The sequence below is a fragment of the Athalia rosae genome, chromosome 2 (genome assembly GCF_917208135.1).
Source record: "Athalia rosae chromosome 2, iyAthRosa1.1, whole genome shotgun sequence".
NCBI classification, from domain to species: domain Eukaryota; kingdom Metazoa; phylum Arthropoda; class Insecta; order Hymenoptera; family Athaliidae; genus Athalia; species Athalia rosae.
The window spans coordinates 30,901,617-30,925,367 of record NC_064027.1 but is presented as its reverse complement, the minus strand read 5'-3'; the positions used below and the strand labels follow the sequence as shown (position 1 = coordinate 30,925,367).

Genomic DNA, 23,751 nt, shown 5'->3' with positions numbered 1-23,751 from the left:
GGATTCATGGCAATTTCTATTTCGCGTATATTACAATCCACCGAGTGTAGCCTTCCATTTTTCGGACCGCCGGTCTCTCTTGCGGAATTCCAACATCTCGTCAACGTGGATACCCAATGACACAGATAACGACGATTTCAAAGGTCAAGCGAACAGAAGCCTGGCGATAGTTACTCACGCATACGCAAATCCCATAACGATAAAATACGTTACGGTGATGCGAAACGCGTCAATCGTCGTATCGGCTCAAGATGTTACACGCATAATCGCTTGGACACATGACGATGAACCGAATAACGCCGGACGACTTTTGAACTACGTCATCGTTCCCTCGCCGACCTCCGAAACCCGCCTCCTCCACGCCGCCTTCCAGCTGCTAAAAGTATTCGGAGAAAAATAACGATAGGTATTGATAACGACGCGAGCTCGGAGATCGTCCGGTCGTCGTAGGACGTCGAAGGAAATTATAAACACTGAAATTTCGGGGGTGGCTAAAGCCTGAAAAAAATCGTCGTCGCGTCTTTTGGAATACACGTACGAGATCGTGTGGGTATAACGTGAAACTTTTGAAATGTTTTCATCAGCTTTATACCCACCTTGCCCTACTTTTTTTTTAATCTTCTTATCCCGACAAAAGATATTGACACGTGCGTCGATTTTAATAAGACTTTTCGCCGCGGTTTACCGGTAAAATGAAAGAAGGAAAAAGAGAATAGAAAAAAAAAGCGCAAAGGGTAGGTAGAAAAAGAATCGAAATATCCGAGGGACGTTCTCCGAATGGTGACGTATAACTGCAGCGGGAGCGGGTCAACGATTTTCTCGATTTTCCCTTCGATGAATACAATTTACTTATTATTACCGGTTTTTCGATCGATGATGTGATTCGGGGTACGGGTGACGCGTCGACGTACCGTATATTCAAATTATGTAACACAGATAATGTATATTAGGTAAATAGATGTCTTACATAGGGGAGCGTTGCGTATTATTAGCGAGTGTCAATATAATTAGGTCAAAAGGTTCAAGACTCTTCAACGCACTGCGCAATGGTACATACGATACATGTGCAATACCGGCGTATATACCGACTATCTGTTCGTATGTTGAGCTCTTTGCATAATGTGACCGTATAAAAATATGTGTGTATTTTTGTTTTCCATTTTTCCTCCATGGTTTTTAAGACTATCGCCGCGGTATCGTGTGACAACCACGTCACCCGCAATGCGAATACTTTCGCCGGTTGACACGTATACTTCTCGGCCATGTATCGATACTCCGCCCATGTCAATTTTCAATCTACTTACACCGTACCTGTCTATCGGCGTCGAATGTATCCGCGATAGAATGCAAATTATTGAAATTTTTGAACACGAGGAGACGCGACGTCGCGTCAATTTTCGTGACGTTTACAGCAATTAGTGAGAAACGATGGGTGAGGTAGATAGGCGTTGTGCATTATCTATTTCGAATGGTGCATTCCGAAGACGCATTCCAGGACAATGAATCGTCCACCACGAAATGCCCAAGAGAGTATACTTTTGGTACGAGAATACGAGGAATATGTTTGTTGAATATCCACGTGTCACTTTAGAGCGCGAAACGCGCTGCAATACGATCGTCTCCTTTTGAGAATTCGTACATCGAGAAGTACAGGCATAGGGAATGAGAAGTTTTGTTCGTGCCCTTTCTTTCCGTTTCCCAATTTTTTGAATTCACATCTCGGTCCCCACCCCGCGGCGGACGGGAGAGATTCCACGGAAAATATTTCGGAATCTCGATGTACGTCGATGGAATTCCCGACCCCTTACGACGAATGTGCAGCGTGCAAAATGTCAATAGAGATATCGTCGTGTAACCCACGTAGTAAAGTCACTTAACGAAGATATCTCCAATATTGTTACCGATACGCGTTTCATTTCTCCCGCCGAAAAGTTTGTATCGAAAAATCGTTCGAAATCGAGATAAAAATAGTTGAGCGAAATTGCGACAGATGTCGCTGTCGGCGTAAAATATTGTACGTTGATCGGAGGAAAATGAAGGCAAACTACGGGCGTACGCCGCTCCCCTGTTTTCACCATAGCCATCGTAGCGTTGATCGTGGGCCATCTCCGTTCGTCCTGTCGTAATTCGAGGGTACGTCTCTGCCATTGTGGTCTCTACCTTTAAGCAGCGGTTTAACCTAGCTAGTAATTTCATCTCTCTCCAACAGACAGCAGCAGTGAATTCAGCGATAGGACGGACACGCCACACAAAATACCCATGGTAGAAGAAGAACAACTGTGGTGGTGGTAGTGCGGTTTGATCCCCTACTCGGCGGAGTCGCGAAGAACACGGGCCCGAAAAAAGTAGATTACCCAAAATTTCCGCTTAACGAAAAAACACCGCGTTAAACGATACACGTACGGCAATGGTATACAAAAACTCGTAAGAGACAAATAATCACGTCGTTGCGGAAAAAATGTGTGTGATATAATATTCCCTGTGCAAAAGATTGGCTAGGCGGAAACCGATATCGTTCGAGGCAAATACACGTTAAAAAGCAATTGTTGAAAACGGTGGGTTTTTCTATTTATATTTTGTGTGAATCGAGTGGAATAGTTGGTGCGGAATGTTATTTGAATTGTGGAAAATCGAAACCAAGTTTTCCCGTGCGTCGGCCATTGCGCTTCTTGGGAGCTAAAACCGCTGCTAGTTGATATACCTATGTATATCAGAATAATATACAGGGTGAACCGGAAAAAATTAACGCTCTTGAATTATGTAAAAATTCATTTATTTCCGTGTTATTCCGGTGTATCATCCAAGAATAATTAGGTGACTTGGAAAACGTCTAGATGCGTAAAATACACCCATTGTTGCTGTTGCTGCTCTTCCGCTAGAAACCAGTAACAATATTGCTTTTCTTCATTCTTTGTCTTTGCTACTTGATCTTTGACTCCAACTTGAAATTCTGTTGTTATTGCTGCTGCTGCTGCTGCTGCGTGCAAAGTACACCGGTTACGATCGTTGCGTCATAGGAGCTTTAAAAATTATAATTTTATTATCATGTTGAAAAAGGGAAAGAAAAGAGAAACAAACGAAAGACGGTGTCGACGTTACCGTGTACTACTATATCTACCTTACTCTCACTTCACGCATTATCGAGCGAGCTTTTGTGAATTGTGCGGATGTCCGCGTTTTGTTACCAGAGTCAATTGTTTTCAGCTTCCTTCTTTTACCTACTATCTATTCCGATGCATCTTCGCACGGGCAGACATCAGAATAAATTATCCCTGAAAACGTGTCAAGTTTTTTACTTTTACTCGGTGTCGAAAATTATCTTGCCAGTTCGATATTCGGTAAGATTGACGTTCGGGGAAACGTTTATCGCACTTTCCAAACTCAAAGGATACCGAAGACCGTTCTACCCAAAAAATGGACAGACGAAAGAAAGAAAAAGAGGATTTATACTCGCCGACACAGCCGCGATAACATACAGCGATGATCAATGAGACGGATATGTTAATACATCGTAGAAATGAGAAAAGAAAAATACTAGGAAACTATTGCGAACAAATCAACTACACCGTCATTCGGTAGTATCTTTTACTATACGGACACGTGTGTTGATTCAGGCAACCTCCCCCCTAGTACGATAGTCGGTACGGGGGGTGAATTGATTACTGAATAAAAGGTAGATCATGTTAGATAAAGGGCCCATCGTGGCATAGTAAACATTATTATTTGTATCGCATATAGGATTTCTGTCTTCATTCGTAAACGCCCACGTCCGGACCGTTGGTGTCGGATAGTGTCGAACATTCGAATTGATATTAAATATAAATAATAATCTGAATCATCGACGTCACTCCTTAACGTATGTTTTTTCTATTCACTTTTCAGAACATTGATACGTCAACAGAAAAAAAAAAGGAGAGAAACGAAGAACGGAAATTTATACATATCAGGGTGCTATTGCTGTTATGAGAACCAGGATCCAATATCCGATTGTACTCCGTCGCATCTTGAAGAAAAAAAAAATCGAAACAAACAACAATTGAGTTTATCTCCAAAAATTGGACCGTCGAACACAAGTTGTTATATCGCTTATACATCTCTCTGTCTTTGCGATACCACTTCGAAGCAACGCGATACCGGAGACACGAAAATCCAACGGGGTGTGGAACATAAAAGAACACAAAAAGTAAAGAAAAATAACCGAGTACTCGGCGGGGTGAACACGAACCCCAAAATATTTCCAATATTCATTGGTAAAAAGGACTTTCCTACACACGCGTGTTTCTCCAAGTTTTCCATCGAAGGAACCTAGATTGTTTCCTCATTCCTCGTCGAATTAAACTTATTTATATTATTTATTTATTTATTCATTTTTTTGCTTCATTTCGATCTTGTTTTGTCGTTCAAAAAAATCTCTCGTTATTTATCGTCATACAGAAAATACAAGTGACGCGTTAAAGAAAAGATTCGAAAGAAAGAGATACGGAAAAGATATCAGCGAAGTGTCGCACAGTTATTCGGAGTTTGGAAAAAATAAATAAATAAATAAAAGACATCACGATTTGTAAAAAAAAAAATTTATTCATCGGTTACCATTGATTTCTTCGGAAAATAATAATAGTGATAACAGCAACAACAATAATAATAGTAACTAAAAAATCGATCGCAATCGAATAGTCGCTCTGGCTTTCCTGGGAAGGGGTTAAACGTCTCGTCAACTCCTGCAGATGGGATCAGGGCTGCTGAGGCCCGACAGGGTAGAAAAATACGGAGACAGGACCGTCGTAGCGTTTCCCGTCATTCGGACAAGCAAACTCGATCAAGCTGGAATTGATGGAGTTGGAGAACATCGTAGCCAACACCGTTTACCTCAAAGCCAGAGAAGGTAATTATATCCATCATCGTCGTCATTACGATTGTCGTCGTCGACCTCGTCGTCATCGTCCATCAACGATCATTATCATATAATAATTATTGCGTCATCGCATGCCAAAATGTACGCAACACTACACTAATTGTGAGATTCCATCGGACATTTTCCATAAAAAAAAGTTTGCGTTTGTCTTTCGCTAGGAATCAATCGAATGCTCAGACGAAAATTCCAATTCAAAAGCTGCGTTCTGCTTTATAAAACATCATAGTTTCTTATGAAAATTTTCTATAAATAATGAGATAGAATTCGATTGTGATTCGTCGTGATTTTGAAAATGATGATCTTAAAGCATATAACGCACGAGGTGCTCGATAAGAGGAGAACGAAGAAGAAAACTACCATCGACACCACGGTATTGCGTGCACCCGGTTTTCCGTAGCAAATGCATTTCAGCCGACGATAACCGTTGCTCCTCGCGGTTCATCATTCATTTATTAATTAATTTTTTTCCCCGAAACTGTGCATTACCTTACATATCGCTTGCGTGACGATGACGATGTTGACCTATGACGATTGTGATCATTAATTAACACTTTCACTTTGTTATAAATGTATACTGGATTCAGAGACAACACTTGATAAATTTACCAGGCCTGTGTCTTCTTGATATATGTATGTATGTCGATGTACGAGTCGAAGAAAAGCCATCGCCGTCAGTTCGTTTCTCAAGTTCCTCCCGCTTTTATTTCTCTCTTTTCATCATCTTATTTCACACCCCTCCCCCCAGTCTGGGCAATTACTCAAATGAATTTCAGCGGGTGAAATAAAAGACAACATCTGAAGAAGTAACAATCGCTGGGTTGAAAAAAGATGGACGTGAAAATCTCCGTTGTAATATGCAGAAGAATTCACGAAGGAAAAATCATTTGGTTTATAATCAGAATAGCGACGCGATAGATAATTCACGTCAATAAATTCACAGCACTCGATCAGTCACTGTCCTCCGACGACGTAGATTCATTTTTTCGCTACATTTCTTTCATTAGTTATGGACTTTCAGATATTCCTTACCAATTGACCCTCGAATCCACCTATACCAACGACGACGCTTATACGGTTCTGCAATGCCATATAACGTTCCACATTATACGTATACCACGGCCGTAGCTGTGTACCGAAAAAAAAACATACTTATAAAAAATCAGTTCGATTCGTCAATCGGTCCATTTTCGTTTTTGCCACCGATTCGACGCGGCGACGTCCCGGTTACTCCACGTTTCGGTTATTCGTTATTATTATATAAATTATTCCAACTATATTCTTTCGTTTAATTTTATTCCAACCACAAGTATTTGTATAGTTTATTAGTGTGTCGATTTTCATTTGATTCGAAAGGTAGTACCGCCGGGGGGGCTGAAACGTATAGATAAATATACATTTGGATGCATATAGGTACCTATGTTCGATCTCCTTACGTCGATCCGCCTGTTACGAATGAGGTTTTTTTTTCTGAATGCCTGCAGAAGACAACGGCAGCAGCAACAGCAACAGTAACAGCGGATGTAAAAATCAGAATTTCTCATAGATTAAATTACGTCTCGTACCGTGACCGTTTCATTTCAAACTATACGACCGCAATTATTCGTAATAAGATTTTTTCTCCGCACCATATGGCCGCCACACCGACTTGGCAATCGGAACTCTCCTATCGAATGTTTCATTGACAATCTTTTAATGGGTATACATCATTTTTTAGCCTGGCTTTTTCGTTACTCTAAGCAGTTATTGTTCCGAATAACATTGTTATTGTTATTATTACATCTGCGAATCGATGATATTGTAAGAAGAAGAGAAATAAGCGTGACTGCGCTGTATGATTGAAACATTGACTTGCATACATGTATATCTTCGTTCGTCGGTTCATTCTTCGTTTATTTATCCCTCAGTCGTACGTTCGTTAATTGATTGATTGATTGATTTATTTTTCAGGCGGTGGTGACAGCAACAAGGGGAAAAGTAAAAAATGGCGAAAGATCTTACAATTTCCACACATTTCACAATGCATCGATTTCAAGAACACTTTGGGTATGTATTCGTACATATGCGTAAATATTCATGAGAAGAAAAAAAAAAAAAAAACACCAAACGAAGCGAAACCGATTATTATAAAGTAACACTTGATTTTTATTCTTCATCTATATACCGCACACCGTGCGCGCTACAGTATAGTATACGACGGAAGGTTGTGCGGTTATATAGGGAAAATCCTTAGAAATTTTTTTACATTCAACGAGTATATAAAATTATAATAAAGTTATTTAAGAGAATGTGTGTCATAGTGAAATTAAAATGGTGAAAGAAAAAGATAACGGCGATGCTGTGGCAATAATTTAAATATTGATCTTAGCCGGAATTCCCGCGTTTATTATATCGTCGTTCGAATACACGCGTATAGGTATATAATGTTTATGTACACGCATAGGTATATTGAAATCCTGAAACAATTATCATCATTTAACGCAAGCATAACTACATATTATGTGTTCAGTCGTATGTATGTATAATTGATAAATATTTGCACCTCAAGCTAGAGATATAATAATACCATAAAATATCTATGCGTATCTATATTTCATTTATACATGCAATGGACGCGCACCGCATATCATTTTGGTACACATACCCTATTATACACTGCACGAGCTTCTACTATAATAAATTAACTTGAATAATCATGATTAAAATCAAATATGGTATAGGTATAGACCGAAGAAGGGTCTTGGGGGGATTATATCATACAATTGGAAATAGTCGTGCATATGTATCACGGATACTATTTTAATATTATCCGTGTGTAAATTAATTCCATTCATTTTATCAATATAACGAACATATCGATGATGGGATCGGCAAATATACTTTCAATAATATTACCCTACGTAAAATTCCCTTCAATTATGAAATTGGCCTCGGATTTAAATAATTGTCAATTGCATCAATGAGTATTCGGCGAACGATTGATCCGCATGTTACATTATCTGCGGTATGTGTTCCTTTGAGATACAATTCCATAATTCTCCATTTCCCAATGGACGTGGATATTGTATATCTGCTGTTCGTAATGCGACGAACATACGCGTATTATACATATAATGCAACGACGAAACTCACAACTTCGTTAAAACTTTCAATTCTAATTTGCAACGTACTGCAATCGGACGACGAATCTCCCATTTTCCCCGTTAAACCGCGCGTCTCGTTCGCCATTGCTCAAAGTTTTCATTATTCTTCTTATCTCGTTTCACAAGGTATGAATATTGTTGCTGAAATATATACATGTACAATACATAAGTACCGAACTATGTATCGGCGTATAACTTTATTATACGCGAATTCGTTCGCACGGGATTCTCCCGCGTTGACTGCGAATAAGGTGATTGTCGAAGACCTTGAGCCAAGTAACTTGACCAAATTCAACCAAACCTCCGGCGATCGACGCCCCCCATTCGCAAAATATTAAAACGACAAATGTGTGTCGGAAAAAAAAAAGAAGTAACTCCGCTGTTATTCCCGATGCTCGATCACCTCACGCGAAGAAGGAAAGCGAATAAATTTCTCAGTTTTCAGATTTTGATTTTTTCGTTTCGCCACTGCATACATGGCGCGGTGCACTTGATAGTATCGTTGGCATTGCGATTGTCAATCTGACTACGGTATCTCCGATTTATCGGCTCATAGCTGAGATATGTTGTATAATTACACACATACGTATTGTATGTATGCATACGATGTTACGATTCTTCTTGCATTTTCATTTTTTCCATCTTGGTGCGCAATGCACCGTAAACATGAAAGATAACAGGTACACTTGTTTGTAATACGCATCATACTTTTGAATCACCCGTTTCACATGCAGATTTTCATTCAGTTTATGTCGGTGCACATCTCGTTGTTGGAAGTTGCAACGGTATTATTTAGACAGCGGTTGTACGTACATTTATTTACATTTGTATAACTTCTCGCTTACTGCGGTTCGCATCGATACACATGAACCGTTGAAAATTTCATGATACGATAGTTTAACTATCAGGAGTAGAAATCAAAGCTACCGCTGAGTGTTACAGAGTAAAATTCCAATGATCAATCATTCACCGGATCGAATCGATTGACGTATTGTACAAAGATGCGTCGTATGTTGAGTTTTCATTCATGAAAATTATTGAAAGATATCTTCGGGGTCTCTATTTTATTTATTTATTTTTCCTCTTCGTTCTTATTGCGAATAGTCCGCGAAGGCATCGTGCAAACGAAAGAATCAAATTTGGTCCTAATGAAAGATAATTGGAATATCGTCCAAAGTGATTTAATCGTAATTTCTTGTTTTCAAGAATCAAATCGAAGAGAACTGAGATGATTACGTTCCGTGAATTTCTCGTTTCATCTTCCATTTATTACTTGAGAGAAAAACGCTCCTCTTTAATCTACATTTGAGGTCAAAGTTCAAGTATACTTGGAGTTTTTGGGGACCTCCCACTTTATTACCGGAGCGGTCAGTTGAAACCGCGGCGGAGTCATACTCGTTATTCAGCCTTTGATTTTCCGCTGACTAGGGATATTATCACACTTCCGACCGTTGGCCTATATTTGCCTCAGTCGTATCTTTCGCCTCTTTTCCCGTCGCCATTCAATGCCCCTGAAAATCTTATTACGGTTTGTCTTCGTTCGGTTTCAAACGTGGACTTGAGAATCTCAAATGAATAAAGATAATAATTGTGCTTTTCTCGAATTTTCAGATATAAAGTACAGCTATGTGGTGGATCAACAACCGATCGGGAGGGTTTTATTTCGCCAATTTTGCCAAGACAAAAAACCGTCATTTCATCGTTACAATTTATTTCTAGACGCAATAGAAAAATACGAAATAGAAATGGATGAGAATCGATCTGAACTCGGCAAAGAACTGTTCGCACAGTACCTGAATCACGAAGCATCGGACGTTGTGGACGTTTTGAACGACGCAATGATCACGCAATGCGAGGAGAGATTGAGTCTGGGAAACAAGGAATTATTCGTGGAGATATCTCAGACTGTCAAAGGATTTTTGGCCGGTGAACCCTTTTCAGCATTTCTGACAAGTTTCTATTTCTACCGATACCTACAATGGAAGTGGCTGGAAAGTCAACCGGTTACCTACAAAACTTTTCGAATGTACAGAGTACTCGGTAAAGGTGGTTTCGGAGAAGTATGCGCGTGTCAGGTCAGAGCGACGGGGAAAATGTACGCGTGTAAAAAATTGGAGAAAAAACGTATAAAGAAACGAAAAGGTGAGAGTATGGTACTGATAGAGAAAAATATACTTCAGAAAATCAATTCCAAGTTTGTCGTTTCATTGGCTTACGCTTATGAGACTAAAGATGCGCTCTGTCTCGTACTGACAATTATGAATGGCGGAGATCTCAAGTTCCATATTTACAACATGGGTGGTGATCCGGGATTTGATATTAACAGGGCAAGATTTTACGCAGCTGAAGTCGTCTGCGGCCTAGATCATCTGCATCTTCAAGGCATTGTTTACAGAGATTGTAAGCCTGAGAATATACTGTTGGACGATCACGGTCACGTTAGAATATCCGATTTGGGATTGGCCGTAGAAATAATGGAGGGTGATATGGTGAAGGGGAGAGTCGGTACCGTCGGTTACATGGCCCCGGAAGTTATTGACAACGAAAAATATACCTTTTCACCCGATTGGTTTAGCTTTGGTTGTCTTTTATACGAAATGATAGAGGGACAGGCTCCGTTCAGGGCACGCAAGGAGAAAGTTAAACGCGAAGAAGTCGATCGAAGAGTGAAAGAAGACCAAGAGAAGTATTCTCACAAGTTTACCGAAGAAGCAAAAAGTCTCTGCCAACAGCTACTGAAAAAAAGTCCAAAATCCAGGCTGGGATCTAGGTGCGGAAGACACGGCTCAAAGGAAGTCAAACTCCACAATTTTTTCCAATGTCTCAATTGGAAGAGGGTCGAGGCTGGAATGTGGGAACCGCCGTTCGTACCAGATGTAAGTCAAATAATTCCATTCGTGGTACTGCAACGACCGGTGTGATTTATACATCATTCGTAGCCTTGACCAGCTTGATAGACTCAAGGTTGTTATCGGCAAGCAATCCCCCTTGTAATCAAAAGTATACGCCCGAAGTTTACGCACAGTCACTGAAATCAACTAAATGCACCATAAAATTTGTTACAGCCACATGCGGTTTACGCTAAAGATGTTTTGGATATCGAGCAATTTTCAACTGTTAAAGGTGTCAATTTGGACGAAACGGATGACACTTTTTACAGCAAATTTAACACTGGAAGCGTATCAATTCCTTGGCAGAACGAGGTAATTATTTCATCGATCGCGTGGAATATGTTGGGATGTGATTGTTGTTGGAAATGAAATGCGTCGATCTTGCACAAATAAGATTATACATATATGGAATTGTTCTTTGGGGTCTCCTATCTCGGAACCACAACTGTACAGTAACCATTGACGTCAACGGAAACTGGGTTCTTATCAGTTTCTTGCGACGGTTTGATTGCAAAAGCTCGATGCATTTTGCTTGACCCACAAAAAAAAAGGATTCGCAACATGCAACCTGGGGATAGCAACAACGACGAACACTGTTGGGACTTTTTCTACGATCTAAATTTTATCTTTCTTCTTTGCAGATGATAGAAACAGAGTGTTTTAAGGAATTGAATGTCATGGGCCCGGATAATTCACCGACTCCAGATCTCGTCATCAACCATTCACCACCTAGCAACGAAAACAGGGGCTGCTTTCCATTTCGAAGAAAGGTGGGTCGTGGTGTTACCTTACACCTCCGAGTGTCACCTTACACGTGAAAATGACACTCAATATCTTTTACTTTTGCCCCTTTGCTTCGACAGTTTTTTTAACTATCCACACTCGCATACTCCAATATTTTCTATCGATAGCATCTTCGATAAAAGTTCATGTTCAAAGACACTGTCAGAAATATCGAATATAGATTTTCAACCGATATACTCGAATCTTTGAAGGTGGGTCACCACCGGTAGGTATAATTTCATCGATATCGATTGTAACGCGTATACTATTTGAATTTGCAGAAGAAGCAGAGTGCGAGGACTCGGGAAATTCCTGTATCAGAGTGTTATCTTTTAGAGCTCTCCCAAAGTCAGACATCCGAAATGCCGGCCAGTTGATCCCGAATTAGTTCGGAAATATTTGAAAAATCGACGCCTCTGGGATGTCGATACACGCGTTGCTGCCCCTAGATTTTTCGAGGTAAAAAATATACATCATCTCGATCTCTCGCGATGTTGACACCGCAGGTTCTTCGGATGTTTGCAAGTTCCCAACGAATTCCATCGAGACGGTGACATCGACGATGAACTTGAAATAGTCGGCGAAACGCGACCACCTCGATAAAACACACGATCTCCTTTGGATCACCCCAACTTCACGTGTGAACGGCAAAATATACCAACAGAACCAACGTTCTTCGAAACACGTGTTAAAACTACTTTAAATGACTACAGGCGAAAATTGAGGTCAACAACCAAATTGAAAAAAAAAATCAAAATAAACATAAACAAAAGACTAATGAATCAATGCAGTTCGTACAGTCAACAATTCTCGATATAGTCGTGAATTTTTCCGAAGATGGGAAACCAAATGTTAATGGGAAGATGGAAAAAAAGGAAAAATCTATGGACTTCGATCTGCAGGCAGGGCTCAAATAAATCGTCCGATGGATTCAAAGAAACAAAGTTTCTTCTCTTATTCGTAAAATAACGATATTCGGAATGAAGTAACTCGTGCAAGCATTTAGTAGCTTCGGAAAATTTTAAATAAATAAAGAAGGAAAAAAAAGCCGACCGATACCAAGATTAAAGTGGGAGCCTGATTTTGAGTTTGGAAAGACAAAAAAAAAAAAAGGTCAACGAAGTAGCTGCTGCAACTGCGTCTAATAATATTAGTGGTGTTAGTAATGATAATGATACTAGCAATGAAAAAGTAAAATGTACTTGTCGAAGTAGTCAAAGGTCTGAAAACTCAAATTAGTCGTACTAGGTCGTATAACATTTGAGAATTAGAAGAATTAAACGAAACGTGTTAAAAAATTGAAAAAAAAAACTATGAATAATACGAAGCGTTTAATCAGAGAGGTCCGTATGTAGAATTTGAAACAAAAATGAAAATAATTCTCAGGTTGTTTACAGGTCAAGTTATATCATAAATTGAAACATTGTTCATAAGCACAATTTACAAATACAGAAAGCGTCTACAACGTTCGGTGTGTAGATGCCTCATTCTCAACGGCCGAGTGGGGGTTTTTTCGTTCCGGAACTTCCTACACCTATTATAATTATTTCTACTTTGGAAAAAGTAAATTAAAATTAATAAAAACTAGAAAACGAAACATCATGAAATACCAATAATCCATAGAATTCAACGATTTCATTATTGTATAAAGTATGATTAAGTTACGAATCTCAAGGTTATTTTCGTCTTCCTGTTATACGAAATCGTTTAATTTTATAATACGCATTATAGTAATTGAATTGAAAAAAGTGAAATGAAAGTTCATTGATGAGACAGAAGAGAGCGTTTTCATATTCCAAAGCACACTATAGGGGAATAAAAGGAAGGAATTATGAATATAGGACATTAGGTAATAAGAAAAGCACATAGAAGCCAAGTATGATAAAAAAGTTGAGACTTCTCATTACATAATATTATTACACATTCAATTCTTTCTCCTCGCATAACAGTAAGTATAACATTTGATCGATGTGAATCTCTTTGGAAACCAAAACAGAAGAGAAAAAGGAACATAGGTACGCCCAGATTCCGTTCATAAATGCGTTGAACTGAGATTGGATATCGTATGCTTAGTTCAGCATCCATTATTTATTATCGTAATCACCCTACAGTTATGTAATAAGCATCGCGAAACAATAGATTTTCGAGTACAACGATAGCTTATGAGGAAACACACGTATTCACATGAACAAACTACAATACAAAATGTATGAAGAAACGATTGATACATTGTATAAATGTATACACACAATATATATACATATAGATGTAACGACTGAAGACGAAGCAAGTTAGAAAGAGAACCGACTAGAAAACAAATTTTTATCTTTTGTTATCTTTTCAATTATTATTATTGTTACTACCTTCATGCAAACAAATTATAAATACCATGACGTGTTATAGGTACCACCGGAGATCTGAAAGATAGGTATATTATCGTCGGTGTAGTTTCATTGATTACGAGAAAACAATACCGAAAGAAAAAAGAAAGCAAATCTTTCAGAGACACCGATAAATCGAATTATTTTATTAGTAGCAAGATATCTCGAAGGTAATTAACTAAATTTAATGATCTGATTGATTATGATACATGAAAAAAAGAGAATAATGAAGAGAAATAACTATAAAAAATCATTTGTTATTATTACTATAATTTTATTAGTAGTTTCTCCTCCCGGCCTCCGAATTTATGAATAATTATATATTATTATACACAATATATTACTATTGAGATACTCTGCGTGAAATATTTATGTATTTATAGTGATAATGATGTATATGTCTTTGATAATAATTTAATGTAATTCAAATAATTTAATACACTACTACCAATTAATGTTATACCTACAATTACACTACTACTATTACAATTATTATTAGAATGAAGGTTTCTTTCATCGAGAGAATAGATATACATATAATAATTATCTAAATTATTACAATAATAATTTGTTTCTTACGCAATTGACGCATTTACGCAAGGAAACAAGAAAAAAAGGAAAAGAATTAGGAACAAAAACGGAGTATTTCTATTAGTTTTTCTTTTACCTTTTATTTATTTTTCTGCACAAAATCTTGTTTCAATGCTATTTGAATACTATTAAGACGCGAATGTATCATTTCTTATCAATCGTTCATAGGTATAATATAAGCATAGATATATATCTATGATATAAGTATACAATATGTTATACTACATGTTACACTATATTTTCACAATTACACGCATACGTTGTAACAGATCTTTTTTCAGGTTCAAGAAATGTACGTCTTGTTTTTACATCTCGTCAAAGAATGATGCACCTTAACTTGAACACTGAACAAAAAAAAAATTTAAGAATGCAAAAGAACAAAAAATTTATTATATGCCATGAATTGAATATAGGTACGCTATGTGTCTCTTGCTCAAGTTTAATTATTAATATTTTCACTCGTGAAATTTACGTTTTCGTATAAGTGTTGATGTGAAATAATGATTATAAACAAAATCGAAAGCATTAATCCGAAGAACGAAAAAAAAATATGTAAAAAATTGTGGATTGATTAGGGAAACAGGCTGAAAATTGAAAAGTATTCAGATAATAATCTTATAGAAACATATTTGATTTCCTGACATTGTAAACTTTCGAAGAAGATTGATCTTTTTATCCATGCTTTTGCCAACAACAATTTACAAATGTTTACAATTTTGCCAAGACTCACAAACCAATTGTAAAATGTTACGCAATATTGATAAATCATGTCTATACACCAAGGAGTATACACACGCACAGAATACAAATACTGATTCTCAACATCCATTCACATAAATGTTAAATAGTATATGTATCGCTTTTCGTACTGCAGAAAAGAAACATGAAAAAATGAAATTATCAATAAGAGTAATAACAATAACAATAGTAGTAATAATAATACACTTTATATTGATAATATATTTTCATCTATTCCTTCATTGTCGAAGATTAATTTATTTTGCGCTTGTGAGGGATATGAATTTTTCTCACAAACATATTTTCACTTTATTGTTATTATAATTGTTGTTATTGTTGTTATCAACATTTTTATAGCTCACGGGTCTAATGCCTATTATCTATCATTCCACCTCCGTGTCTGTCTGTCTGTTCATCTGTCTGTCTCGTGCAATTTTTTTGCTAGATGTTATTTTTTTTTCATGCGTTTTTTGATCAAGTGTTGGTGAAGCAAAAGCGAAACCAAGAAGAAAGTAGAAACAATGATCAGCGTATTCGAATATCAAAAATAAAAAACGAATGAAGACAATGCTTCTGTGAAGAGCGAAGAGATGGTAGTTTTTAATTATAAATGGTATTCGTATGTGCAACAAACAAAACGACACGAAAAACATGTCTAAAATAATTAAAAAAAAAAAAGAACAGAAAATTGGAAAGTCATAATTGTTACTACTTAATAAATATTTTAAATTTAGATATACTCAGATAGGTATGATGATATATCTTCGAAATCGTACATCGAAAAATTCAACGCCAATTGTCTGCAAAAGAAAGAGAGCAAAAAGAAAATGAAACTCATGAATAAACTGGAGATCGTTCGCAGGCCAATCAATCATTTTTTCAAGAGCTTGCTGTCATTAATATTGTATTGTAATTATATATGTGTATGGTATACATGTGATACACACATCCGTATGTTCATAGTTTCCTGAATACTTTGTGGATTAATGAATCTAAAGAAAAAAAAAAAAATCATCAAGAGAACGAGTTTTTTCTTTTTAACTGCCATTCTTTTATACATGATTCTTCGGTTCTTTTGATCAAACTTTACGTTGTCGGAGTTCCTGAAATAGCTAGATTGCTTGCTTTTGCACTCTTTCTATGATCAGCTCCTCCGATGATCATATACGTATCTATTCATTAGCGGCAGACTAATTGTAAGAGAAATGAAATCTAGGAACTTATGCAGTATAAAACATCATTGGTTGTTTCTGATTCGTTATTCACAAAAACAACGCTCATTCATAATTTCATTGCTATGCACATTTATGTGTGTACGCACATACGCACCTGTCTGTATGTATAGGCATACTATCGGTGTATTGAAATTGAAAGAAGATCCTTCGATTAATTCGTTTTCAAGTTCTTTGACAAGTTTTGGTATCTGACGAAATGGAATTATAGTATACCTTGCGAGTTTCTGAGATAAGTATGATTTTCAAAACGTTTTCCATACATACACGTAAGTTTATGCATTTATGATACACTCATTAGACCATTACTACGTGCTTAGACATATATATGTATACATAAAATGTTTGTATTATTCTATAAATATACGTATATATATACATGTATATTTATGGTATAGAGATATAGATATATATATATCCATATGATACAAGGTTCTAGTTCATATCACAGTGTCAATCGAGATACCATTAATTGTATATCTACCTTAATCTATCATATTGTAACTTAATCTACATTTTGTGCAAGTGCAGCGATTTGTATGCCGGGTGAAAATGATGGCTCATTTACTCATGTCAGTATATTCGATGAATGAACATAAAAATGTTTGAAAACTAAAACGCCTTTATTCATTCATTTGATTTTTTGTGTAATCTTTGAAATCACTGGATATCAATTTAACAGGTGGATGAAGTCAAGTGTAGGGATTCGAATATGTACACCAGAAACTTGGAGCCCCTGGTAACTGGAGGGAGCATAATCGCCGAAAAACGGGTCGACTAATTGTAAGTCGATAATAGTGAAATAATAGATTCTCTCTTCCTGTGTCAAGGGCGTAACAGGATATCCCGTGTTACGACTCCGAATAGAAATAGTTTAGCAACATAAAAGTTATCCTAGGATATTGCAGATATAATATTTCAGCGCATTCTGTCTCTAATCTTCAGGGTTGAATTGTTATTCAAATTATCTCCACGTGAATCCAGGGATCTAGGTTTTCTCAACAAGCAACAAAGTCAGTTTGTATCAAGTACGAATGCATAGTTCCAATTTAATACACACGTATTTGATATTATATGTATACTATTCGTGATTAAAAAAACCAAACATCATCTGACTGTAATATGCAGACAGAATATTTCATCGCCATTTTCGCACGACTTTTGTGGGAGCTCTACCGAAGAGCGCTATGTCTGTCGGCACAAATAGTACAATCCCCGATTTAATTTCGATATTTTAATTAATTATTCAAATACCCCATCTTCCCCGCCGAAGAAGTGACACGTAGCGCTGAGTGGCGTAACATCGGCTCGCGGAACTTGCGTGAACTAAAATTCCAAGTTTCTTGCCCCTTGACGTCAAGAGACCCGCCTTACAGCGGAGACATCGCGTGTAATGCGGGTGCATCTATCATCAGGCGCTTTGGTTGCTTACCCGCGTTGACTGATGATAGAAAGTATTGACCCATTTTGGGCTTTAATAATTCAAGAAAAATCAATACTTTTCCGGTATCGCTTCAGGGGGGACAATACCTTCGCGTTTTTTGCTCGGGAAAGTGGTCAATAGTTTTCAGTTTTCACTTCAAGAAGGGTCGAAACTTTCGCGTTTTTTGCTCGGGAAAGTGGTCAATACTTTTCAGGTTTCGCCTCATGGAGGGTCAAAACTTTCGCGTTTTTTGCTCGGGAAAGTGGTCAATACTTTTCAGGTTTCGCCTCAAGGAGGGTCAAAACTTTCGCGTTTTTCGAGGGGTTAGTTCACCAAAAATCCGCCACATGGCGCTAGCTGTACTCGCGGTGGGCGGAGCTCAGAGAAATTAGCGGTCAATACTTTTCCGGTTTCGCTCGAAGAAGGGTCAAAACTTTCGCGTTTTTCTGGGGGTTAGTTCACCAAAAATCCGCCACATGGCGCTAGCTGTACTCCCGGTGGGCGGAGCTTAGAGAAAATGGCGGCGCCCAGAGAAATGCGCGGAAAATTCGAATAATTGATTAAATAATCAGAAAAAATCGATAAAAATTAGAAAAAATTAGGAAAAATTAGAAAAAATTAGAAAAAATCAGGAAAAATTAGAAAAGATCAGAAAAAATTAGGAAAGATTGGGAATAAATCTACGATGGTGTAACTTCAGTTGCATTTCATAAAACACTTCCAGGACCAGAGGGAGATGCGGTAATTGACAAATTAATTGGAATGGGTGCGCATTTTGATGGTCTCTCTCGTTCACTTTGACGTGTTTGACTCCACGCGCAAATGACGTGTGCAGGTAACCCCCCAGATCAGAGAAAATTGAGAGAATGCATTTATAATCTGTCATCGAGATTAATTGCAGCATTAAAGTGCAGCATTGCAGCCCAATCAAGTTCGGTTTCATTGCAAATAAATAATACCAAATGGTTAGAATTCGTTATTTTTTCATTTATTATATTTTCATTTTTATTTTTTTTTTTTTTGAAAGCGCATGTGATCATCATAACCAATCATAATTAGGCGATAAATTTCTATCGATATTACCCTATCTTTCTAAATGATATTACTACCTCGTCAAATTCCATACCTCTTGCACTTTTGCTTTTTTTAAATTTCAATATTCATATATCATTTACATATCATTTACCCAATCTATTACTACAGAGTTGGTATTTTTAGTATGTAAATTGTCCATTTGGTGTCTCGTCTGTGCATTTCGGCCATGTGATAAACAAAAAAAGTCCAAGAATCGTCGGTGAAGTCAGTAGTACAGTGGCATTCAGCGTTGTTGTTCAAAAAACTATAGAATCGAATCAATAACCAATCTCTGATATACGTTCAAGTGGACGTCAGAAAGTTTCTGAATCATTCTTAATCTTCACCACTAAACACGGTCTTTTCATTACTACTAACCTCTACCCAGCACGATGAGTTTTGATAGATCAAAAGAGTTTGTAGAGGAAGGTGACGAAGTCATCCTTTTTCTCGGAGTTTCACAAATGTACTCCTTAGAGGCAACACCGACGATAGTTAACAAACGAGGAGAAACAGTGGATTACGTCTTCCAAACTAGTTACGGAGCCCTCAAAGTTGCCACATTGGTAGGAGCCAAGTATGGAACCAAAGTGGATCTTTCTCGAGGATGGGCATACATCCTTCAGCCAACACCGGACCTTTGGACGCTGACTCTCAAACACAGAACCCAGATAATCTATACACCCGACATTAGTAACATCGTCTACCTCATGGATCTGGAACCGGGAAGTGTGGTCATTGAAACAGGTGGTTCTCTATAGCCCTTCTAACAGGTTATTTCATTTGTCCACCCATAAGTTGACTGTAATATGAAAACAAATTTATATTGAATTACTTATATCCAGAATCGTTCCATATATTTTTTATAGGAACTGGAAGTGGATCTCTCTCACATGCTCTAATCGGTGCCATAAAACCACATGGTCATTTGTACACGTTTGATTTCCATGCGCAACGAGTCGCACTAGCTACAATTGAATTTGACAAACATGGATTAGCACCGTATGTTACTGTACAGCAAAGAGATGCCTGCCAAGATGGATTTGGTGAAAATCTCAAAGAAAAAGTCAATGCCGTATTCCTGGACTTGCCACATCCGTGGCTGACCATTAATCACGCAATAAAATGCTTCCGAAAATCAGGTGAATACGAATCAGTGCCAGATAATGATACCAAGTTAAGACTATTGCGGATTGAGTATTTAAAAATTTCCACCGATTAACAGAAAAAACTCTGCAATATATTCGATCATTATATATATTTCAGGTGGAAAACTTTGCTCATTTTCACCGTGTATCGAACAGGTACAAAAGACTTGCGATAGTCTTGCTACAGCTGGATTTGTTGAAATAAAAACCTATGAATGTCTGCAAAAAGAGTTGACTGTCCAATATAAAACAGTGCCAGTCTTGAGTCTGGAGTGTTTGAAGAATAAGGTGATAAGTTCATTTGTGTTAATTTATTAACAGTACCCACGAATGGGATTTTTATTTCTAAGGGAATTAAATTCTTCGAAAATCATCACAACTTAGGAAAGCAAATTTGAGATTCTATTTCAGTTGTGTAAAAATATACCTTTGGTATTACACACACAATGTGGAAGATGTTGAATTCATTGTTTTTTGTTGCACAGCAAACCGATGGCAAAAATCTCAAGAATGGCAGAGAGGCTGGTGGACAGGAGAGACTGGTAACCGTGTCACATGCCCATTCGCTGCCAGGTCATACTGGATACATCACAATCGCTACCCTACCTCCATCAAGCATGCGGAATTGTTAGCTAGTCAGTCAACGATGAATAAATGTTAAAATTACTTTGATAATGGGCTCAGAATACTTTTTTTTCCCTTGAAACGTCAAAGGCAACGTAAATGAATCTAAGTTTACTCGCTCTTCACAGGACTCCACGTTAGATAATCTGGCCTGGTAGCAGCCTGATACTCCTTGACGAGGTCTTCAACCACTTGACGCGAATGGTCCAATTCATCTAGATTATCCTCAAACATTTTTTCTTTACGAAATTGCTCCAAAAAGGCTTCTCGCTTTCGTAACTTGTCGTATTGTTGAAGAGCTCGATCAAAAAGCTAAAGAATGTCAAATTCAGCAGTAGTGATGAATAATAGGAACCTATTAAAAAAAGATAAATTTTCGATACATACCGAAGATATGTTGGTATGATTTGCAAGCATGAGTCCAGAAACTCTGTGAGTGCTCTGTATGTATGGGGATTTTCTCGATAGTGCAACTTGTATGCTGGCTGGTCCCCAAGGTATAAATTGTGCCAGTTTTCTCTCCCTGATTCTTTGAAGAGACTTGTGCACTTGTGTTGGATCAACTTCTCCCTAATGATAAACAATTTTCTCGTTTCACATTTCGTAAAACCGCTCAAGTTGCAAGTTTACCTGTATGATATTCAAGATCGATATGTAACAGTGAGCTGCGTTTCGGTCCAGAGCAGTTGAAACCATCATATTTTTAGGCTGCAGTAGCCGTCTCATAACATCCAGGACCGAAGTTTTGCGAACTGAGGCTCCCTGCAGGAAAATTTGATGATCACTAATTCCATCAGAGAGTATTTTAGGAGGTAAATACTGCAGATTATTGTTTGCAATTGGCTCAAAGCGATTGACAAGATATAAAGCAAACCTCTTGGTCGGTGGTAAGTGGAGTGTATCCCGTCATGAGAAAGTGTAACCTTGGGGTGGGTATGAGTGGTGCAATAAGTCCAACCAAATCGTTATTCATATATGAGGGATACCTGCGAATCAAATAATTCCCATGTCTATACATTATCTAGCCAATGAGAAACCAAGGAGACTGAAAAATATCAATCCCTGATATTGACAACACATTTCACGCAAGGACGATAAAAATTTACCTGAGTGTGGTTGTGCTAACTGACATAATGGTGGAAACGAGTTTATTGATTTGTGTAAAGCTCGGATTCTGTATGTGTAGACGATCGGATGCAATTCGATTGAGAGCTGTATTATCCAGGACAACGACGCAGTCTGCGCATTGTGTCAGCCGCTTTAGTGTCAACAGCGAGTTATAAGGCTGCACAACAACATCGCTGATAAAAAGAAAATATACGAATCAACTCAAGATGAAAGGATGGTCCATGATTATAACTTTGACTCTATCAGAAAATCACCTGATCTCATCCTGGTTTGGGAACACACTATACGTTTCTATCAGCTTTTTAGGAAACCTGTCCGCCAAGCTTTCCAACATGAAAGAACCCATGCCTGAGCCTGTGCCTCCGGCAATGGAGTGACACAAAACAAATCCCTACAAAGGTAAATAAAAATTTTCACTTCTGATTTGTACAAGCTCAGCGATGTGAAAATAAGTCCGCAATTTTTTTTTCATTCACCTCCAGGCTGTCGCTGCCATCTGCTTCTCTATCTAGAATATCGAATATTTCCTCTTGAAGTTTTTCACCCTGATGATAGCCAGATGCCCAATTGTTTCCGGCTCCACCTCCATGTTTTGATAAATAAATATTCTCTGGATTATAGAGCTACAGAGAGATAATTGTAATTATTATGCTCACAGTCTATGATGATTACATAAAAAAGAACAAGGCAGGCATAACGCAGAAATTAGTTTTTAATGCTGTACAAATAGCTGAATCGCATATTGATTTACAATAGGGTAATACAGAATAAAACCTTTGGCTGACCTTGGAGTACGGTGAATTCATAATAGTGTGTATGACTCTAGGCTCGAGATCTAGGAGAACGGCACGTGGAATGTAGTGTTCATCATCTGATTGGTAGAAAAATACATCTTTTCTATCCGTTCCTTCTGTTGCATAATCCTCGAGGATACCTTCAGGATTTATCCCATGCTCGGCACAAAGTCTTTTCCAGAACTCAAACCCAACTGATAAAAAGTTACCAATGATTACCACTAGCTTTGCAATAAATTTTAAATGATTCAGAATTAACACTGTACCGAGGATATTAACGGATAAAATAATGAGTGGAGGCACAGGGATAAAAGGATTCCATAGCACTAATTTGTGATGAAATGAAACACAACGTACTGAAACCGATATCGAAGTAAGCAGATGCTCCAGCATTATTATGAGGTAACATTTCAAGTGCGCGATTCAAACTTTAGTGTCATTCAGTTTCAGGCAGTACTAAGGAAATATTTATTTGGTAATTACCTGTGTCAGAACGAGGACTTTTTTCCCTGTTACATTTTATCTAGGCTAGATGTGCGTGAAAATCAAAGCTGACATAACCTCTAAAAAATTAAAAACAAAGTCGGACCATCCGAAAAATTTGAGTCAATACTTACTCTGGTTTCCACATTGGCCCAGCTGCAACGTTATCATTTCACACGGCATAATGGATGTTTGAATTAATAGCCGCTATTTTTAGTGGAATAACACCGAAAACAATATTGACATCGGTTTGGTTCCAATTTGACAGTTCTAGATAGTTGTGCTATTCGTCGAGTACTACAAGCGAGATTCCGTATCAGCAAGCAAAAAAAACCATGGCCGGGCCAATCAGGCGTCGCGTAGGGGCGCGCGGGACTCATGGCGGGACCGAGCTTTTCCTAAAAATGGT

The 23,751-nt window shown here is 37.8% G+C and overlaps 3 protein-coding genes across 4 annotated transcripts; 2 read left to right on the top strand and 1 right to left on the bottom strand.

Annotated features, from left to right (window-relative positions):
- Positions 1–1,972: 1,972 nt before the first annotated feature.
- Positions 1,973–17,286, top strand: LOC105688464 (G protein-coupled receptor kinase 2). Of its 2 annotated transcripts, XM_048651145.1 has the most exons (8): positions 1,973–2,133; positions 2,210–2,555; positions 3,883–4,882; positions 6,860–6,955; positions 9,664–10,928; positions 11,118–11,255; positions 11,585–11,713; positions 12,008–17,286. In XM_048651145.1, exons 3-8 carry the CDS (start codon positions 4,831–4,833, stop codon positions 12,101–12,103), a joined length of 1,776 nt encoding a protein of 591 aa, XP_048507102.1. In that variant the 5' UTR covers positions 1,973–2,133; positions 2,210–2,555; positions 3,883–4,830; the 3' UTR covers positions 12,104–17,286. The 2 variants fall into 2 exon arrangements, with proteins under 2 accessions (XP_048507102.1, XP_048507103.1); XM_048651146.1 differs by lacking the exons at positions 1,973–2,133; positions 2,210–2,555; positions 3,883–4,882; positions 6,860–6,955 and adding an exon at positions 8,804–8,857.
- Positions 17,287–18,891: 1,605 nt separating this feature from the next.
- LOC105688418 (tRNA (adenine(58)-N(1))-methyltransferase catalytic subunit TRMT61A) lies at positions 18,892–20,988 on the top strand. The gene is made up of 4 exons (XM_012404735.3): positions 18,892–19,912; positions 20,035–20,307; positions 20,432–20,601; positions 20,799–20,988. The coding sequence occupies exons 1-4, from the start codon at positions 19,558–19,560 to the stop codon at positions 20,943–20,945; spliced, it is 945 nt and encodes a 314-aa protein (XP_012260158.1). The 5' UTR covers positions 18,892–19,557; the 3' UTR covers positions 20,946–20,988.
- Positions 20,610–23,732, bottom strand: LOC105688417 (tubulin gamma-2 chain). Its single transcript, XM_012404734.3, has 10 exons — positions 23,477–23,732; positions 22,851–23,053; positions 22,542–22,688; positions 22,320–22,456; positions 22,044–22,238; positions 21,812–21,923; positions 21,568–21,699; positions 21,325–21,507; positions 21,053–21,249; positions 20,610–20,945 (listed from the first exon to the last, which is right to left on the bottom strand). The coding sequence occupies exons 1-10, from the start codon at positions 23,523–23,525 to the stop codon at positions 20,942–20,944; spliced, it is 1,359 nt and encodes a 452-aa protein (XP_012260157.2). The 5' UTR covers positions 23,526–23,732; the 3' UTR covers positions 20,610–20,941.
- Positions 23,733–23,751: the final 19 nt, after the last annotated feature.

Excerpts from the sequence above, each read along its gene's own strand:
- LOC105688464 (XM_048651145.1), top strand. The coding sequence starts at position 4,831 with ATGGAGTTGGAGAACATCGTAGCCAACACCGTTTACCTCAAAGCCAGA. Across the intron at positions 10,929-11,117 it reads AACCGCCGTTCGTACCAGAT|CCACATGCGGTTTACGCTAA; the intron begins GTAAGTCAAATA and ends AATTTGTTACAG. Across the intron at positions 11,256-11,584 it reads CAATTCCTTGGCAGAACGAG|ATGATAGAAACAGAGTGTTT; the intron begins GTAATTATTTCA and ends TCTTCTTTGCAG.
- LOC105688417 (XM_012404734.3), bottom strand. The coding sequence starts at position 23,525 with ATGCCGTGTGAAATGATAACGTTGCAGCTGGGCCAATGTGGAAACCAG. Across the intron at positions 23,054-23,476 it reads GGGCCAATGTGGAAACCAGA|TTGGGTTTGAGTTCTGGAAA; the intron begins GTAAGTATTGAC and ends ACTTTTTATCAG. Across the intron at positions 22,457-22,541 it reads ATGGCAGCGACAGCCTGGAG|GGATTTGTTTTGTGTCACTC; the intron begins GTGAATGAAAAA and ends TTACCTTTGTAG.
- LOC105688418 (XM_012404735.3), top strand. The coding sequence starts at position 19,558 with ATGAGTTTTGATAGATCAAAAGAGTTTGTAGAGGAAGGTGACGAAGTC. Across the intron at positions 19,913-20,034 it reads AAGTGTGGTCATTGAAACAG|GAACTGGAAGTGGATCTCTC; the intron begins GTGGTTCTCTAT and ends TATTTTTTATAG. Across the intron at positions 20,602-20,798 it reads TGGAGTGTTTGAAGAATAAG|CAAACCGATGGCAAAAATCT; the intron begins GTGATAAGTTCA and ends TTTGTTGCACAG.